The sequence below is a fragment of the Taudactylus pleione genome, unplaced genomic scaffold, assembly GCF_031769625.1.
Source record: "Taudactylus pleione unplaced genomic scaffold, aTauple2 ptg000442l, whole genome shotgun sequence".
Taxonomy (NCBI): Eukaryota; Metazoa; Chordata; class Amphibia; order Anura; family Myobatrachidae; genus Taudactylus; species Taudactylus pleione.
Genome location: NW_028284844.1, coordinates 689,012 through 708,069, shown reverse-complemented (window position 1 = coordinate 708,069; position 19,058 = coordinate 689,012). Strand labels below are relative to the sequence as shown.

The 19,058-nt window shown below is 48.2% G+C and overlaps 1 protein-coding gene across 3 annotated transcripts in view; it reads left to right on the top strand.

Moving 5' to 3' along the window:
* ROR1 (ROR family WNT receptor 1) overlaps positions 1–19,058 on the top strand; it is a 328,168-nt gene that overhangs the window by 255,407 nt on the left and 53,703 nt on the right. For all 3 annotated transcript variants that reach the window (XM_088447813.1, XM_088447812.1, XM_088447814.1), the window contains one exon: positions 1,390–1,420. In XM_088447813.1, the coding sequence (XP_088303939.1) occupies positions 1,390–1,420 (31 nt within the window). The remainder of the gene's footprint in view (positions 1–1,389; positions 1,421–19,058) is intronic.

Below are 19,058 nucleotides of genomic sequence, written 5' to 3'. Positions count from 1 at the left end.
GCACAGAATGTTGATGCTACAGACAGTACATGGCTTGTTCACTCTCTCATCGCTTGCCCACAAGCTGACTGGCTTCATGCTGACACAAAGGTTAACATGGGAGAAACTAAACAGCTGTAACACACATTAAATGTAACAGGTACTCTTGCAAAAGAAGGATGTCCTGAGTTTGTCATATACTGTATCTGTGTACTACATTTCAAATTAATATGGAGAGTCACCTACAAAGCATAAAATAAATTATACGTGACGCCTATTCATAGCGCAGGCCGCCATTTGGTAGACTGAAGTAACATTCAGGATGAATGTGGTTGTTGCTGATCCTTTCACTAAAATCCACCACACTGATCACTGAGTATGAGTGAGGACCTTTGGCTACAATCCCCTAGGATTAGGCTGGACACTGTGGGCCTGATTCAGAGCCGGACGCTCTTTAAGAGCGCTCACTCTGAGTCAGGGCCTTTTTTTTTTTGTTGCGGCCTCCTGGCCGCTCGCTAAGCTGTTGGTGACCACGCACAGCTTTTGCGGGCGGCCAGGTGATGGTCGCGACCATCGCGGCTTGCGACGAGACCCTTGTGGTAGGGTCTCGTCCGTCGCAAGCCCCAGAGAGCTTCCTGCTCTAACAGAGCAGGAACAGGAAGCTCTCCACTGACATCACTGGAGATGTCAGTGGTGCCTCCCACAAATGGCAGGCGTTCCTTCGGGAACGCCTCCGTTTGTGTAGCCACCCCCCTGCCCCTTCGACAGCCGCCCCTTTTGTAGTGAGTCCCGAAGCGAGAGAATTTCTCTCTCACTTCAGGGCTTGTGCATACGCGTGCCGCACGTGCGCAGTACCCCACCATCGACCCACTTGCGAGCACTATGTGCTTGCGAGCGGGTCTGAATCAGGCCCTGTGTTTGGAGCAGCAATGCTGATGAATGTCATACAGTTTATCTTTTCATTAAAATAAACATATAGGGGTCAGTTATCTCGCAATAAAGCAGACTGCCAAGGTTGCTTAATTATAAGAATGTAAAAACATAAATACTTACTATATATATATATATATATATATATATATATATATATATATATATATATATTATTACTCTTTGAACATTCACAAGCTCATACCTCCTGAAGGTTAATATTTTGGAGATGAGACCATTGTCCTAATAGTGTAATAGTGTGTCCCAACGGGGGATTGGTCTGCCAGAAAGTAGGTGTGGCTTCACAGTATTTTGGGTGTGGCTTGCAGATATAGGTGAGGTGAGGGTTTTGGATGGTTCAAGGAGACTGGGCCTATATTTTTGCAATTTTGCTTTGAAAATATGTGTATCGTATGAACACCGATGAAATCTGACTAGATCTATTGCTGATTTAACACACGTTATTTATTTTAATTCCAGGTCCTCCTCCTACAGCAAGTCCAGGATCTGTGTAAGTAGCTGCTGATTGCTCAGCTGTACCATAGAACCAAAATGGTATTTAGTAACTTGTGTATGGACTGTTCAGTGAGGAAACCTTAGCTGCTGATATTACCCGTCACCAACATACAGTGAAGGCAGCTATTTTTGAACAGTGGGCCTGATTCAGAGCCGGACGCTATGACCAGAGCGCTCGCTCTGAATCAGGTCCCTCCTACCTAAACTTGGAGCGGCCTCTTGGACGCTCGCATAGCTGTGGGTTTTTTTTTTTAAGCGGCCAGGAAATGATGGTCAAGACCATCGTGACCATCGGGATTGCGACGAGACCCTTGTGGTAGGGTCTCGTGGCCGCAAGCCCCAGAGAGCTTCCGGCTCTAATAGAGTCGGAAGCTCCCCCACTGACATCACTGGTGATGTCAGTGGGGCCGCCCACAAATGGCAGGCGTTCGCTTGGGAACACCTCCGTTTGTGAAGCCACCCCCCCGCCACACCTACAAAACAGGGCGAGCTGTCGATCAACATCGACAGCCGCCCCTTTTGTAGTGAGCCACGGAGCGAGTGCTTTTTGCGCTCGCTCTGCGGCTCGCGCACGCGCAGTGTGCATGCCGCATGTGCGCACTGGGCCATCGACCCGCTTGCGAGCGATATGCGCTTGCGAGCGGGTCTGAATCAGGCCCAGAGTCCCAAAGTCGTGTCTGCCTAAATTTATTTGTAGATAGGGCTAATGTTTATACATTCAACAAAATAGCCACATCCTCTGTGTGTAAGTTATTTCACTTAGACAAAAAAGTGTCTGGAGTTCCCCTTTCGCAGCCTTTTTTTGTTACACCGTTCAGCAGGCCTCCCAACTGTCCCCATTTAGGTGGGGCAGCACCAAATCATGTCCCCAGAGGCAGAGTCTCCCCCAGAAATGAGTGTAGCTGGGTAGTATTGCACGGGGATTGGGCAGACCTGGCCTTAGTTTGGGTGGATCGAGGATTTAGGGCCTGATTCAGAGCCGGACGCAATTAGCGCTCGCACGTCCAGAAAATAGGGGTGGCTATTCAAATGAACCGTTCGCTCTTTGCGGTCTGTTCACGCCTCTAGGTCTGAATGAGCGAACAAAACTTGCGGTCGTTTTTTGGGAAACTACGCCCCCTGGCTGCTCGCATCCTACGTCATGTCCGCTATTTATTAGATTAATTGAGTACATCGACCAGGGTATGAACTGCTCGCTATTCTTGTGGTTGGTTCTTGCTACCACAATTTTGCGAGCAGTTCTGGCTATAAAATAACCCAGTGACGTGGTCAATGACGCTGCTGTTTTAATTATGCACACCCATAAAACGCCCGTTTTGACCGTCTGGCACGCCTGCGATCGGATTTCCACTCCCCGTTTTCAAGCACCTTCCCCTGTCACCACCCACATACGCCTCATTCTGTCACTCAAATTATCAGGCATTCGCTATTTTGCGAGCACATGAATTTCGACCGCACTGACTGTTTCGCGCATGCGTATAACGATCCGTACGCATGCGCAGTTGGGCAAACATCTCTCGGAGCGAACGAGCGGCCGCTTACGAGCGGCTCTGAATCAGGCCCTTAGTTTGTTCTGATTTGGGATGTCTAACTGTTGGGAGGTATGGTCCATTGTTATCACTAGTTATAGGCTGTATACTCCTAAATATTGCTTCTTCCAGTTCAGTGGCACCTTCAGGGTCTAGATTAGGGTTGGGCACTAAGCGTCCCCCCAGCTGTTGCAGAACTACACATCCCAGCATGCCTTGCCAGTTTTGCTATTTGGCTATGCTAAACCTGTTGCAAGGCATGCTGGGATGTGTAGTTCAACAACAGCTGGAGGACTGCTTATTGCCCACCCTTGGTCTAGATGATGGATTCATTTAAACTGGCTCTCAGGGTGGACTGTTGTGTGAGATTTAGAGTAACCTGTGTGACAGTAAATGTGAGGTGAGGGCACAGTGTAATATCTGCCGCTGTCCCCCCCCCCCCAGCTATTGCCTTTCTTGCCCTCCTGTTCCCCTTTCTCTTCCTATAATGAGAAAAATCCTCTTGAAGTGGTTACTGAGCTGCCAAGCTCGCTGCCTCCAATGGCCGACTCTAGAACATTTTCTTCCTTTAATATCCTGCCAATTTCTCTGGCACCGCCGGAGTATCATTCTCCTTATTTTTTTTACAAATATGGATGTATGTTTTAGATTTTATGTTTCCTACTGATGCCCAAAGTGCTAAAACTGACATATACAACACATAAAAGACATTCTAGACTAGTGTCAGAGTCAAAAGCCCTTAATAGCTTAATACAGATGTTTCATAAATCATTTGGTGGAACTTCGACTTCTTCCATTTAACCATTACCCGGCTAACATCCCCTGCAGGGTAACCGTATGGCGGAGCCGGCAATGAATAGGAATTCTCTGCTGGTAACGTAGACTTCATTCTGGTCCTATCAACCTTCAGTCTATTCTGGAACAACATAGGGGTCTATTTATTAAGTGCGAGAAGCCTAAACTGCGCAGAAAGGCTCTGTCGCCGCTTTCCACCATCTACGAGGCAGTATCGCTGACATATGCAGATTCGTCGCTAATGGTGAATAGGTCCTCATTCAGAGTTGTACGCCAATGCCAACGTTTTCGCAGATGGAGCGATTTTTCTGCGGCCAGTCTTTATTTGCAGTGTGATTGATAGGCAAAGAGCATTTGCTGGAGGTAACAGAGGAGAGTGTTGGTTAAAATCTCAGGCGTGTCTCCACCGTTTCGGGGGCGTGTCATATCCTGCGTCTGCGATCACGCACGCAGGAAACAGGGCTTCGGCGTCTCATTTATGGCAGCCATTCTGAGTGACCACAGACTCACGCAAAGAGTCGATGTTTGCCTGATCTGCGTCCGATGCTGCCAATGTGTACGCAGTTGCGATGGCACCGGTGGGCGTCTCAGTAGAAATCGCAACCTCAGCTGAAAGATCTGCAGGTGCAGCAGCAATAGTGTGAGCCAGGCCCACGGGCCATTTACCCTTCATATAATCATCTCCAATGGTACGTTATTCCAATACCAAGCACAGAACTATTTATCTGGATGACATTCTCAGTATCTGTCCTTACAATATGTAGATATGGTATGCACAGTACAATTCCTCTTGATTTGTATGTCCAATGCCATTCTCAGTTATCTTACATGGATAAATGCACAGTACCACTTCTCTCATTCTAATTGTTGTCAGCGTTCTCACTGTGGACCTCATTCAGAGCCTCTCGCTAGCGCTGTGCGCTCGCAAGCGGCCCGATGGTTTGCGTACGCGCATGCGCACGCTTCGTTCTGCGCATGCGCTAACTACTCTGTGCGATCGCAGGCCGCTCGCTCGCCCAGCAAAGACAGCCTAGTGAAACGAGTGACAGGAGAGGCCGTTTGTGAGTGGTTACATGGGCAGGACACTAATAACGGGGGAGTGGAGGTGCCTGAGTGTTTCAACGCCGTTTTTAGAGGCGTGCATAATTAACACGTAGTGTCATAGTACACGTCACATGCCTGTTTTTTACACTGAAGTCCTCGCAGTGCTTGCGGTAGGGTAAGGCAACCACAAGCGCTGCGATTGCTTCCAATTGTCCTCGATGTAGCAATGTTCTAATACACTTCCTGGAGATGACGTGTTGCTGCTGGGCGGCTCTGCCTGCGCAATTGGGCGTACCCTGGCCGCTTGCTAAGACATGGTGGGCGTGCTTATGCCTTGGCGAGCGATCGCTTCCCGTGGCGTCACTTTGACAAATTTGCATACGCTGGGGGCGAGTGATCGCATCTAGCGAGAGACTCTGAATGAGGTCCTGGGTGTATTTTGCATGCACAGTATGAACATGTGCACAGAACCACTAAACTTCTGTTATGTCATGGATGTTATTTCTAGCATTATATATATATAGTGCGAGCAGATTCCGTAATGCTTATATCACCCTCAGTAGCTGTGTTTATGCTGTATGTAAGGGTAATCGCACATCATGGGGCTGATTGGTGGAACGCATCCGCGTGTACATGTTTTGCAGGTGTTGCGTGTGCGACTTTATGCTAACACCACTACAACCACTCCTCCGGTATACATCCGTGCGTCTGAATGTGTGAGACCCGAGACGCCAGCGGCCAGCGTCTTTAGATGCTGAAATACCGCTTTAGACGCCACCATCGGTCGCACCACCGAGACTTGCACGAGCCCCCATGGCAGGTGCAGATTTGCCGCCCGCCCTAGCCTCCTATGAGTGGCTGAACGTCTGTGTCCGCAAAACACTTCAGCGACACTTTTCCAAGACATTTCTGACACTGTGCATCTGAATCGCAACAGCGACTTTGTGCGTATGCTCTGTGTAACGCAGTGCGCCGTAGGAATCTGCTACTATGAGCGCAGTAGCAAGTACATTTCTAAACTATGGGAACATCGGCCTCGCGTGCAGCCCAGAATCAGACTCTACAGATTCAATTGTTTATTCATTTAAAGTATTTATCATTTTGCAATGCACGGACAGCTAGTGCAGCGTCACGTATCTTGAAGCTGAATGCAATTATCAGTAGAATATATGAATACTATAGTCCAGTCACAGTTATGTTTGTGCATCCAGCACATCAATCAGTAAACTCTCTTCTCCTCTCCCCTTGGAACTTAATTGCTTCCTAGCCTGAGACCCCATACTTCCTGCCAGTCTCTGGGAGAGAGACCTTTGTACTCAACTAATAAATTAGGGTGTTAACTCATAATTTATTACTGACATATAAACAGTCTGCCGTTGAAATCCTATTTTGCACACCTCTATTTATACCAGATATTGACCGTGATATTTATAGGGATGACCAGACTTTGTCTGAGGATTATACGGGTTTCAATAGTTTTATTGGGGCCAGACAATCAGTTTGCAAAAGTTGAACAGGAATTTGAAACATAGGCCCTCATTCAGAGCCGCTCGCTATTTGCGGTCGTTCGTTCAAAAACAAGGGGTGGCTATTCAAATGATCCGTTCGCTCATTGCGGTCTGTTCACGCCTCTAAGTCTGAACGAGCGAGCAAAACTTGCGGTTGTAATTTTCAAAAATACGCCCCCTTGCCGCTCGCACCATACGTCATGTCCGCTATTTATTAGATTAATCGAGTACATAGAATAACGTATGAACTGCTCGCTATTCTTGTGGTTGGTTTTTTCAACCGCTATTTTGCGAGCAGTTCTGAGTTAAAAAAAAACAAGTGACGTGGTCAATGACGCTGCTGGATTAATTATGCACTCCCTTAAAACGCCCGTTTTGACCTTTAAGCACGCCTGCGCTCACAATTCCACTCCCCGTTTTCAAGCACCTTCCCCTGTTACCACCCACATACGCCTCCTTCTGTCACTCAAAGTAGCAGGCATTCGCTATATAGCGAACAAACGATTTTCGGCCGCACTGACTGGTTTGCGCATGCGTATTACAATCCGTACGCATGCGCAGATGTGCGAACATCGGTCAGAACGAACGAGCGGCCGCTTACGAGCGGCTCTGAATGAAGCCCATAATCATCTTTCAAACTGTATATTTGACCCAACTGTTATTTTATTTTTCTTACCGGCGGTAACATTATAAATAGATGGTAAAACTGAAACGTACCATTAATATGTCCTGATCTTCCACAGTTTTGAAAGATTTGTAAAAAGGTTAGCCAAATTAATCTATTGGCCGATATTGTGAATTCCCCTGCAAACCGGACATGGGGAGTTTTGTAGTTATCTAGTAGTTAGTTGGTTCCACACAAAATGTGGGAGCAATATACCAGGAGATTCTCTCTCCACATTTACCCAGGGACACGATAATGTACTACACACTCCCAACAGTGCCCAGCATTTCTTAAAAGAATTATTAGTAGCTGACATGACAGTTAGTCTGTCTCATGCTGTCAGGTTCTACCCCTATGTGAGAAGTTTTATTTATTGCTTGTAGGAATTGCAGTAAAACATAAACTCTTTAACTCCAGCTTTTAAAATGATACTTTTTACTGTGTTTTGTTACTCAGGTGATTTTATCTGACTTTTGTTACAATGTTTTTGTCTGTGTCATTGTTGTTTTTTTATGCTTGGTCATGCATAGCGGAGATCCCCCCCCTGATGTGAGTGAGCGAATAGCTGTCAGATAAGCAGAAGAATTTATAGCACATTATTACTGAATGACTAAATAGTTTTTGTTTCGAACAAAAAGAGACAGTTGTTATATTTATCCGATTATGGCCCGTATTCAATTTGAAGCGTTAAGTCCGGATCGGCGTTAAGTTACCGCCGATGACGTCATTATCGCCTGTTTTGGTTTTACCCCGTATTCAATTTGAAAGACTTTCCACCTAGACGGAAAGTCAATGCAATGTAATAGGCGGTAAAGTATCGCCTATGAATGGCAGGCGGAAAAGAGTGCAGAATTGGGGTTTTGGGGTGCAACGTTGCGGTAACTCCCGTACAGCCTTCATACAGTCCTCCAAAGGTAATCTGTGTAAAAAAAAAAAAAAACTTAAGGACACCCCAAAAATTTACTTTGAAATAGGGGGCGAAAAAAAAAAATTGGGGGTACCATAGGGAACCCCCATGTCAGAGCATCTTTTGGGGGGTGTCAGGCTGATTTCCCCAAATCTGACATGTTTTGCCGGGTCCTGTTTTCACCTACTTTGAAATTGAATACGGGGATAAGCAGGCACACCCGTGATACTTCTTCGCCTGCAAAAGACGCGATTGAGGCGAAGGAGTATCGCGGCTCAGCTCAAATTGAATACGGGCCTATATATAAATAAGTGTCTTACAACTAACAAGTCTCAAGTGTCAGTCATCCGCTGGATTTATTGCAGTCACAATATATTACATTTGCCAAACAGTCCCTATTTTTCGGTATTTGCTCCCGGGCGTTGTTGTTCCTAATAAAGGCCCTGATGGACAACTAACTGTTTACGCCCTTAATGGCGACCGTTTATTTAGTTACATTAAAATATTGATCTCCCAACCCGGAAAATCCACACTGTAAGGGTGATATAAACAGGAAGGTGATGGATGTGTAGTATTATTGTGTAGCCCCCTGCATGTCGTGTAATGTGCTAAGGCCCTTATTCAGAGCCGGACGCTCTGAGCAGAGCGCTCGCTCTGAATGAGGGCCGTCCTCCATAAAAATGGAGCGTCCTCCAGGACGCTCGTATAGCTGTGGGTCACCACCCACAGCACATACGAGCGTGCAGGATGATGGTCGCGATGGTCTTGACCATCGCCAGTGCGACCAGAAGCCTGTGGTCGGGTTTTTCGACCACAAGCCCTGGAGTGATTTTGGCTCTATCAGAGCGAAAATCACTCCCACTGACATCACTAGTGATGTCAGTGGGCCGGCTTCTGACGGTAGGCGTTCCCTTGGGAACGCCTCCGTCTGGCAGGCACGCCCCCGGCACGCCCACCAAAGGGGGCGTGCTATCAATCGACATCGACAGCACGCCCCCTTTGATCAGACACAACGAGCGAAGGAAAGTCCTTCGCTCGTCGCGTCTGGCGCATGTGCACGACGGAGCTCCCTCCGTCGTGCGCATGCGCAGTGCACACCATCGACCCACTTGCGAGCGGACAGCCGCTTGCAAGTGGGTCTGAATGAGGCCCTAAGACTGATAGTCTGTTACAGGGCTGCAGTAGGTTCACTTACAAAGCGCTTTTAAATATGCAAACCGCTGTGCTGTAACCAGCAGGCTGAAGAGATTCAGGGCTACAGAGCCAGCACACCAGGAGCCAAGGGGTGTATACAGTGTCAATCAGTTTTAGATTGCCGGATAGGAACGTGCGAATAAAAACAAATGCTCACTATGAGTGGGGGGGTCATAAAGGGTTTCTTTATTACACTGTAGGACCCATGTAGGTAAGATCCTCCTCTAGCAAAGACGGCTTTCACAGGTGTCCGGGAACGTAGAATAGTAAAAGTACTGTATTGTGTAGGCCATGATCCCGCAATGTAAAAGGTACGAGGAGCTCATGGCATGCAACATACAGCCTATAGACCTGATTCTGAATTGTTATCAGCCTGTACAATCCGTTGCAGCCGCCAACCGGGTGTGGGACGCATCTCAGTCCCTTCTCGCCGACGGCTGATTGGGCGTTAAGCTGCCCTAGGAACACGCTGCCCTAGGCATGTGCCTAGATGAGCTATATAAAACACATACACTCCTGTGTGTGGCATCATCAACCTATTATTACCTTGCACTAGTAGCAAAAGTTCTGCAGTCTAGTATTTCTATGCGTATTGTTGTTGTATATGTGATATCAGGATAGAGGGCGCCGTTTACCCTGTGTGCTAACAGGATTAGTGAGGGGAAAAGCAGAAGAGCTGATATTTGAGTTCTTTGGGGTTGTTAGTCCACCGTATGGCTGGTTATATGGCGGGTAGGTATAGCACAGAACATACTGCTCCAGCAGTTTCATACACCTCCTGGTATTCAGAGTCTTGTGCTTCACATATAAGGCCCATTGCGTGAAGGCTCTCCGCTCCTTTTACATGCATTTCTACATTTGGCCAAAAGGGGCGCTTGTGAAACACATTACATGCCCTACGGACGTATACACGTGACAGAACGTTACTAAATACGTTTGTTATATCCTAGCTTAATGAAACTCTGTCTGATGAGTCACTGTCAAAACAAGGTGAAGAAACATGGTGGGGGGGGTGTTAAAAAAACAAACAATGTGTTTAGTAAATGTTGTAGTAGTGAACTTTAAGCCAATAAATAAAAGATTAAAGTCATCAGAAAGTGAACTTTATAAGCTTTATAAGCATTAGAGGGAACTGTCCTGCCAGGATGCTGGCAGGAAGCTGACGGACGAAATGCCGACCACCGGCTTCCCGACTGTTCAATCCCGGCGGGGGTCTAATGACAGGCGTCGAGATCATTTTACCGACGCCCAGCACACCGATCGAAGCTAAGCCGGGTGCAGACAGCTGCGTGCGGGGGGGGGGGCTTTAGAGGCTCCTCGGGGGACATAGAGTCAGACACCCCTTGGGAGGGTTAGGTTTAGGCTAGGGAAAGGGGGATTAGGGTTAGGCACCCCCCCTCCCCGGGAGACTTAGGTTTAGGCTGTGGGGAAGGGGGGGTTAGGGTTAGGCACTTGGGGGGGAGGTTAGGTTAGTAATAGAAAAAATACTTACCTGTCAGGATCTTCACTGCCGGTCTTTAGCTGTCGGGATCTTCACTGCCAGTCTTTAGCTGTCGGGATTCGAACATGCGTCCGGCGGTATTCCATACCGGTATTCCATACCGATCCCGTCCTGCCATGTGCTTCCACCTCCTGTTCTTGCATCAGATTTCTTTGTGACTGGTAACTGATACATTTCTTTGTTTCTAAATCCTTTTAAATTCAGGGCAGTAGCATTAAGTGATGACTCACAAGAGCTCTCTTCTTATGCATTTAAATACGCAAACAGGGTACTTACAACATCCAAAATCCTGTTGTGATGGAGAGGGTATGACTGCACCATGAGTGTGAATGGGTTGGGTACAGGACGCTGGAGCTCAGGGTCCTGGCAGTGAGAATCCCGACAGCGTTAGGATAATGACACCCGTTGTTAAGTACCCTCACCCTACCCCTAAACATAACTTCCCCTCCCCGCAGCCTAGCCCTCACCCTAGTGCCTAACTCTCCAGGGGCACATCCAGGGGTACTTGCTGGGTACCCTCCACCAAAACAGCAGTGTTCAGGGGAGATCCTGCAAATATTACTTGATAAATAGGACCCCTAGAATTAGAAGGTGGGTGTATTTGTAGAGAAAGACCAAAATGTGATTTGGCGAAAAGCACCAAGGTTGGTTTTGCATTTAGAAAAATCGTCGCTTTAAATCCTGCGCCGAAAAATCTGCACTTTTGCCACATTGGAACCTGTTACATTCTGGCTTCTCGCTCAAGGTTAGCAAACTGCAGCGTTTTCAAGTATACAGAGAAGGAAATCATTTTATTTTTGAAGTTCTGGTATTTTTTTTTATGTCCAGACAATACGATATATAAATATATATATATATATATATATATATAATGTTCAAACAGTTCTTATTGAAAATAAAATATCTAGCAATATATCTCCAGGGGACTGCATTTATATATTCACATGTTCACAGTCGTCTCCTTCACCTTAAAATTAATGTTTCATTTTTTATTTCTGTTTAGCTACTTTCAGATGTAATTAATCTGAACCGTGTGCACCGAGGACCACCTGGGCACGGGGCAACCTAATACGGGGCTGAGGAGGACAATGAGCATTTTGATGTAACAATGCAGCTCATTGTTGCGGGTATGTGTCAATCACAGCGGAGGGACCGCGCATCAGGACTGTTTCCACATTCTGTGGGGCAGCCAGTGACTCCAGTCCCGGGGAACGTGTTTATCTAGCCTAATAAAAACATTAAATAGGGAAATAAATCTCTTCTACCCAATATACTTTTCACTAGTGCCGTAAATTTTAAAGCATTTGAAAAACAAAAAAGCTCTTAAGGGTCCATAACAATATAATTTATGTTGTGTTCTTGTTTTTTTTTTTTCCGCTAAGGTTATAATAGTCGCAGATTGCTAAATTACAAATTGTCCTATCTCATTTTAAATCATTTGAGAGGAAAACCAGAGAGAGCGAGAGAGAGAGAGAGAGAGAGACTCTTACGAGGTGTTACATAATAAAGTCTTCTAATTAGAACCATACAGAGCACCACAGGCGTATTACAGAGTGTGCTAATGCCCCTTGTCCCAAATGCTCGATAGAAATGGTATTTAAAACGTGTTGGTTTTATTGATCTTGTTAACAACGGGGGGATTTGGTTTTGTCTGTGGTCAAGGAAAATTATTTTTACATATATTTGCTCTTGTTTCCACTGAACCACAATGAATCCACGTCTGGAACTCACACACTTACACTGGGAATGGAGGCTGTTTCTCTGTACATTTTGCAGTGAACCATTAACGGACATGGGGCCTGATATAGCAGTGCACCGCTGAACGCAGATTCCAGATGTTCGGGAATCTGCGATCTGCGCAGGCGCATGACCCGTGATGCCTCCTGCTGCATTACCATATCTGCAAGGAACGCAACTGCAAAGCTGCCTGTGTGCATACATCATATCTATAGCCTGCGTGCACTACATCATATCTATAGCCTGCGTGCATACATCATATCTATAGCCTGCGTGCATACATCATATATCTATAGCCTGAGTGCACACATCATATCTATAGCCTGCGTGCACACATCATATCTATAGCCTGCGTGCATACATCATATCTATAGCCTGCGTGCACTACATCATATCTTTAGCCTGCGTGCATACATCATATCTATAGCCTGCATGCATACATCGTATATCTATAGCCTGTGTGCATCCATCATATATCTATAGCCTGCGTGCATACATCATATCTATAGCCTGTGTGCATACATCATATCTATAGCATGCGTGTATACATCATATCTATAGCCTGCGTGCATACATAATTTCTATAGCCTGTGTGCATACATCATATCTATAGCCTGCGTGCACTACATCATATCTATAGCCTGCGTGCACTACATCATATCTATAGCCTGCGTGCATACATCATATCTATAGCCTGCGTGCATACATCATATCTATAGCCTGCGTGCATACATCATATCTATAGCCTGCATGCATACACCATCTCTATAGCCTGCGTGCACTACACACTACAATATATGCCTGTGTGCAGCTTTGCAATTGCGATCCTTGCTGGATCAGGCCCATGGTCTGCAAAGGCCCGATAATATTTACCTATTGCACAAAAATACTTATAAGCCAAGCAATTTCTTATTACTTATCATCCCAGCCATCTAACCCTCCTGAGGCCACTCCCCACACTCTACAGTCATTGTGACAGTGTTTAACAGCGGAACGAATATGAGAACTATAAAGTCAGAGGATATACTCTAATATAATGAAACATATAATAAGACCTATTTGCATATAATAATGGTGCGTACAGAAAGGAGGATGGACAACAATAACGATATCGTTGTACGATCTCCCAGATGTGCTGGACGATCGATATCGATCATCCAGCACACCACCAACTCACCAAAGTCTATAGCGACCCGCGATCAACGACCAGGTTGGCCTGCATGCACGGGCGATGGACGATATCAATATCGTCCATACGTGCCCGTGCATTGCAGGTCGTTGGGCATCGAAAAATGCACGATATGATCGATATCGTTATTGTTCATATCGTCCATTTAAATCGTACCGTGTGTACGCACCTTAAGACCTACTCTCTTGGAATGTCTGGGAGACTCCGAATTTTGGGGAGCTCTCCTGGGAGTGTAGACCAGTCTCCCAGATCCTGCACGCTTCCCCAGGGTTGATATCATCTTTTCAGAAAACATCATACCTACCTCATCCACATATGCTTCACACCCTAGCACCATTTCTCTAATAAGTCTACCACTTATACCCCTTTTACACCAGAGCAAAAACCTGGGTTATTGCTGGGTCTACCAGGGTCGCAGCTCAGTGTAAAAGGGTCCCTGAAAAATAACCCCGGTCAAGTGACCCAGCAACACAGCGCAAGTAGCTACCAGGGTAGGACCCAGGATAGACCCTGGTAATGGTACAGTGTAAACGACGCGACCCGGGTTATCCGACCTGGGTCATGCCTAAAATGTGCTGATTGGTGGTTGTGGAGAAGTCACCTCCTACCTTTTATGACCTCACAGGTTTAGCAGAGCAGACCTGGGTTCAGTGTGAACGGGGCTGACATGGGAATAGCCCAGATCGAAGGTGCAGTGTAAATGGTGTCTGACCTGGGTTGGAACCATGCCCAAAAACCAGGGCCGGCTCCAGGGTTCTGAGCACCCTGTGCTGGACCCTTAGAGAGCGCCCTAAGATCGCGTGCGGCGAAGCAGTGTGCGACCGAATTTGGGGGCGAGGCCTTATTACCATAGGCCACGCCCCCTGTGTGATGTTATTTGGAGACGTGCCTGCATGGCACGCCTTCAATAACGTCAGGCTGGGGGTAAAGCCCAGCACTCCGTCACTGGCTGGGCTTCCCCCAGCCCTCTCCTGTCAGTGAATGGTTGCCACGCCGGGGGTCTGGCACCGCCGCACAGCTGCGGCGGTGGGGGTCCCCGGCCTCCCAATTTGACCACCCGCGGTCCACTTCGGCCCGCGGGTGGAAATCGGGATGCTGGGGAGGGGTGCCACCCCTCTACGGGTGGCGCCCTTGTGCGATCGCACCGGTCGAACACCCCTAGAGCCGGCCCTGCCAAAAACCCAGGTCGGACCCGGGTTTTTGGTGGAAAAGAGGTATTACATAAAATCCCAATTTCATTCAACACTGCCTGAGGAAGCTGCAAGGTGATGTGAAATGTGTTGCAATTTTAAGTGAGAATTTTCCTTATGCTTAATCATTTAGGCCAGATCTGTGATACTGTGTTTTTAAATTATTTTTTTAATTATTTGTATTTTTAATTAATCCTTTAACCATTGTTGTCCACAATAGTGAAAACGATTATTATTTTTTAATTTTGTTTATACATGAAAATAGTGAGTTGTACTATGATGCCATTTTTCTAACTAATGAATAATTTGATTATCGTTTACCTATTTGTTGTTGGGTCATCCCTTACGTGCCAATTGCAGCCCATGTTTCATGTTTGGGTAAGAGTGTGTTTGACCACTTATAGCTGAGTTGACATTCATTACAGATCGCTGTTGCGATTACGCACGTAGACGGCCGATTGTTGCATACTGTGCATGCATCGCAGTGCACGTGCGCGAAGGCTTCACTCCGATCGCAGAGACCACGCAGAGTCATCGCAAAGTGATTGACTGGGGCGGTACAGCTGTCAAACCCAACGCAGGTGTCCTAAGGCGAGCTCAGGGAGGACAGAAACCTACCGTGGAGCAGAAGGGCACTTCCTAGTGAGCGTTTGGGGGTGTTGATAGGAGGAGGTTGTCGGTGAAACGCAGGCGTGCCATTGCGTTTGAACACCGTTAAAGGGGTGTGCATAAATTAGCCACTGCGACGGCATACGCAGCTTGAGCTCTCACTGCGTACAAAAAGGTTAGCAATTCCTGAGTGAGGTCTGATCTTGTGTAATTGTGCGTGAGGCTCCGACGGTACCAATGTTTTTCGCAGACTTGCAAGGTATTACGGATGTGAGTAAGGGGAGGTTGGCGTCTTTATGTTGCAGCAGATCTGCGTGCATAATCGCAGCTGCAATCGCAATAGTGATCTGTAATGAATCAGGCTCACTATCTTTAACATAATGGGCCTGATTCAGACCCGGTCGCTGAGCTGCAAACGCTCGCTAGGGGCGATAATCACACATATGTGTATGCGTCAAAGTACGCATGCGCGAACCAGTCACTGCGGCCGGGAATCGTGCGCTCATAGTGCACAGACTGGACGCTACCTTGAGTGACAGATAGCGCCGTTTGCGGGTGGTGACAGGGGAAGGTGCTTGTGAATGGGGGGGTGGACGTGCGAGCGCAGGCGTGTCTGACCGTCAGAATCGCGTTTAATGGGTGCGCATAATTAGCAAAGTAGCGTCATTGTACACGTCACTTGGTTGTTTTTTTGCCTCAATTGATCGCAGTGCTTGCGGTGGGGTAGGGGCTACCTCAAGCGCTGCGTGCAGCTCCGACGGGTCGCGATGTTTCCGTTTAATCATACACTTCCTGGAGATGACGTGTGCTAAGAGAGAGAGGTGGGCGGCTTTATACTCCTGCGTACGCTCACTAACGTTGCCCTCTTAGACATACAAGGCGTCCTTAAGCCAGACAGTGCGAACGCGGGATTTGCGTACCCGGCCCCTTTTGGCAGCGAGCATTCGCAGCTTAGTGACCGTGCCTGAATCAGGCCCAGTGTTCACTCCAGGTCCGGCTCTGGGCAGGGCGCCAGACCTAGAGACGGGGCGTGGCCAATGAAAAGGGGGCATGCCTTTAAGATGCGTCCCCTTTTCGTCACTCTTGGGGGCGTGCCCGCCACTTACGGACTTGCTGGGCTGCCCCCAAGCGCTGCTGTCAGTGCATGCGCCTGGCATCCATTCACCGGCGGTGATCGCTACACCGCAGTTTTCTCCACCCGCGGGATACTGCGGGTGAGGACCGCGCCCGCAGGCTGTTTCAGTGGGGCGCCGCATCGGAGGGCAGGGTGCTTTTTGCCTTTTAGAAATAGGGCAGGGAGCGGCGTGGCGCCCCGCTGAAGCAGCCTAGTACATCACCTATCGGAGACCCCATTGAAGAAGATAGGCAAACATTCGTTTTTATTTTATATTGCTGTAGCACACCCAAAACATATTTTGGGGAGATTAGCCTATAACTGTTAATATTTAGAAAAGTATCAACAATTCCAACACTGCATTCTGGCCCTGATTCAGAGCCGCTCGCTCTGACATAGTGCTCGCTCTGAATCAGGGCCGGGCTATGTTTTTTTTTTTGAACGGCCTCCTGGCCGCTCGCATAGCTGTGGGTGACCACCCACAGCTATAGCGAGCGGCCAGGAAGATGGTCGCGATGGTCAAGAGCATTGTGACCATCGGGCTTGCGACGAGACCCTTGTGGTAGGGTCTTGTGGCCGCAAGCCCCAGAGAGATTTCTGCTCTAACAGAGCCGAAACCTCTCCCACTGACATCACAAGTGATGTCAGTGGGGCCGCCCCCAAATGGAGGCGTTCACATGGGAATGCCTCCGTTTGGGCAGCCACTCCTCCGGCCCGCCCACCAGAGGGGGCGTGCTGTCACTCAACTTCGACAGCACGCCCCCTTTGTTGCGAGACCCGGAGCGACGGAGTGCCCGTCGCTATCCGGGTCTCCAGCATGTGCACGACGGAGACAGCTCCGTCGTGCGCATGCGCACTGGCCCACCATCGACCCGGTTGCGAGCGCACAGCGCTTGCGACCGGGTCTGAATCAGGCCCTCTGTGTGGTGAACGCTAACTGGATGATCTGTTTTGACCCTACAGGTAAAATAATAGTTCTGGTGCATACTCTGCTCTGACATGGTCCTGCACAGGTACAAAACCCTGTGTAGCGGTGTAATATGTTACTGCAGCGACACGTCACAGGGGTCCTGGGACCCCATAATATCTAGTACCCCTCGCTTCTTCACTGATGGCATAGCAGAAAAGACTACCTTATACGGACAGAAACGAGCAGAAGTGTTTTGCTTTTAGTAATGTCTTCTTTACCAGTGTAGGAGATTCACCTACAGGCAGCAAAACTCTCCCAGATATTGTGCCAAGGACACAGAACTCGGAGAGAGATATAGCGCAGGCCGGGGAAATCTCTGCGCTGAGCCCAGATTCAGAAGCTCATTATAGATCAAGAGTTGGATGTACACCAATATCCACAGACAAAAGCCAGCGCAACACGAGAGAGGAAGCCGCTATCTATATATGATGCACAATTTACAAAATATTATCCCCATGAGAGGTATCTACATCACACAGCTGCCAGCAGCATCTCAATTATCTGCTTTACATTCCTCCCTATATCTCGTCTGTATTATTACTAGCCCAGTATTCACATGCACAGAAATATCATAGAGGAACAACTAGCCTCAGCAATTCATTTGTGGCTGCTCCTAGTGTGCTTCTTCACTGCTTCAGTACAGTATGCAGTCAGGAAGCCGACGTTCGAAATGCCGACAGCTGACTTCCCGACTGTCAGATCCCGGCAAGGTACTAATGAAAGGCGTCGAAATCCCGACTCCTATCATTAGCCCAACGCAGCGAGACCGACGCCTGGCATACCGAACGAAGGCAAGCTGGGCAGCGGCAGCGGACAGCCGCGGAAGGGGAGGGGTTAGGGGCTCCTGGGGGGGACTTAGGGTTAGGCACCACCGTGGGAGGGTTAGGCTAGGGAAAAGGGGGGTTAGGCACCCCCGGGGAGAGGTTAGGTTTAGGCACCCCCCCGGGAGGGTTGGGTTTAGGGTGCGGGGAGGGGGGTTAGGTTTAGGCACCCCTGGGGGGAGGTTAGGGTTAGGCACCCCTAAAGAAGGGTTAGGGGGGAGGAAAGGTTAGGGATAGATGAGATACTTACCGTGTCGGGATCTAGTCCTGCCGAGCTTCCGGCGTCGTTATTACAGCCGCCGGGATGGCGTCCAGCGGAATTTCATACCGATCCCTTCAGTACATGGGGGCTGAGGATGTTTAGCATAAAAATATGCAAATTTATACAAATGCTCACAAAAAAGAGAGCCAATACCTCCTTATGCGGATCTGACACTTGCTCCTCCTTTTGCTAGAAATGGGGAGAGAAGGAATAGCCAAATGCAGTTTGAGTATCAGAAGGTCATGCTTGTATAATTGCAAACTCAGGCACACCGTCACAGAGCCTGGCAGAAGCCTTATACCAGGAGGGGATGTAGGGGGTTTACAAAGTAGCTGGCACCTGTCCAAAGGCCCAGGCCAGCCAAAGGGGCTTATACTTTGTGACCTCTCCCTGCCACCACTGCTATGCCTATTCAAGGCAGCTCAGCATATCCATAAGAGTCTGGTAGGCATGATGCCAACCCCAGTTGGCCAGGGCCCCTCAAAGCCCGACCGTTCATGGCAGCGCTGCGTATCATTTGGGGGTGGCTGAGATGCCGACACACACTGATGATGATTACACTTGCCAGCACTGGCTAGCTGCTTCTGATTGGCTGATGG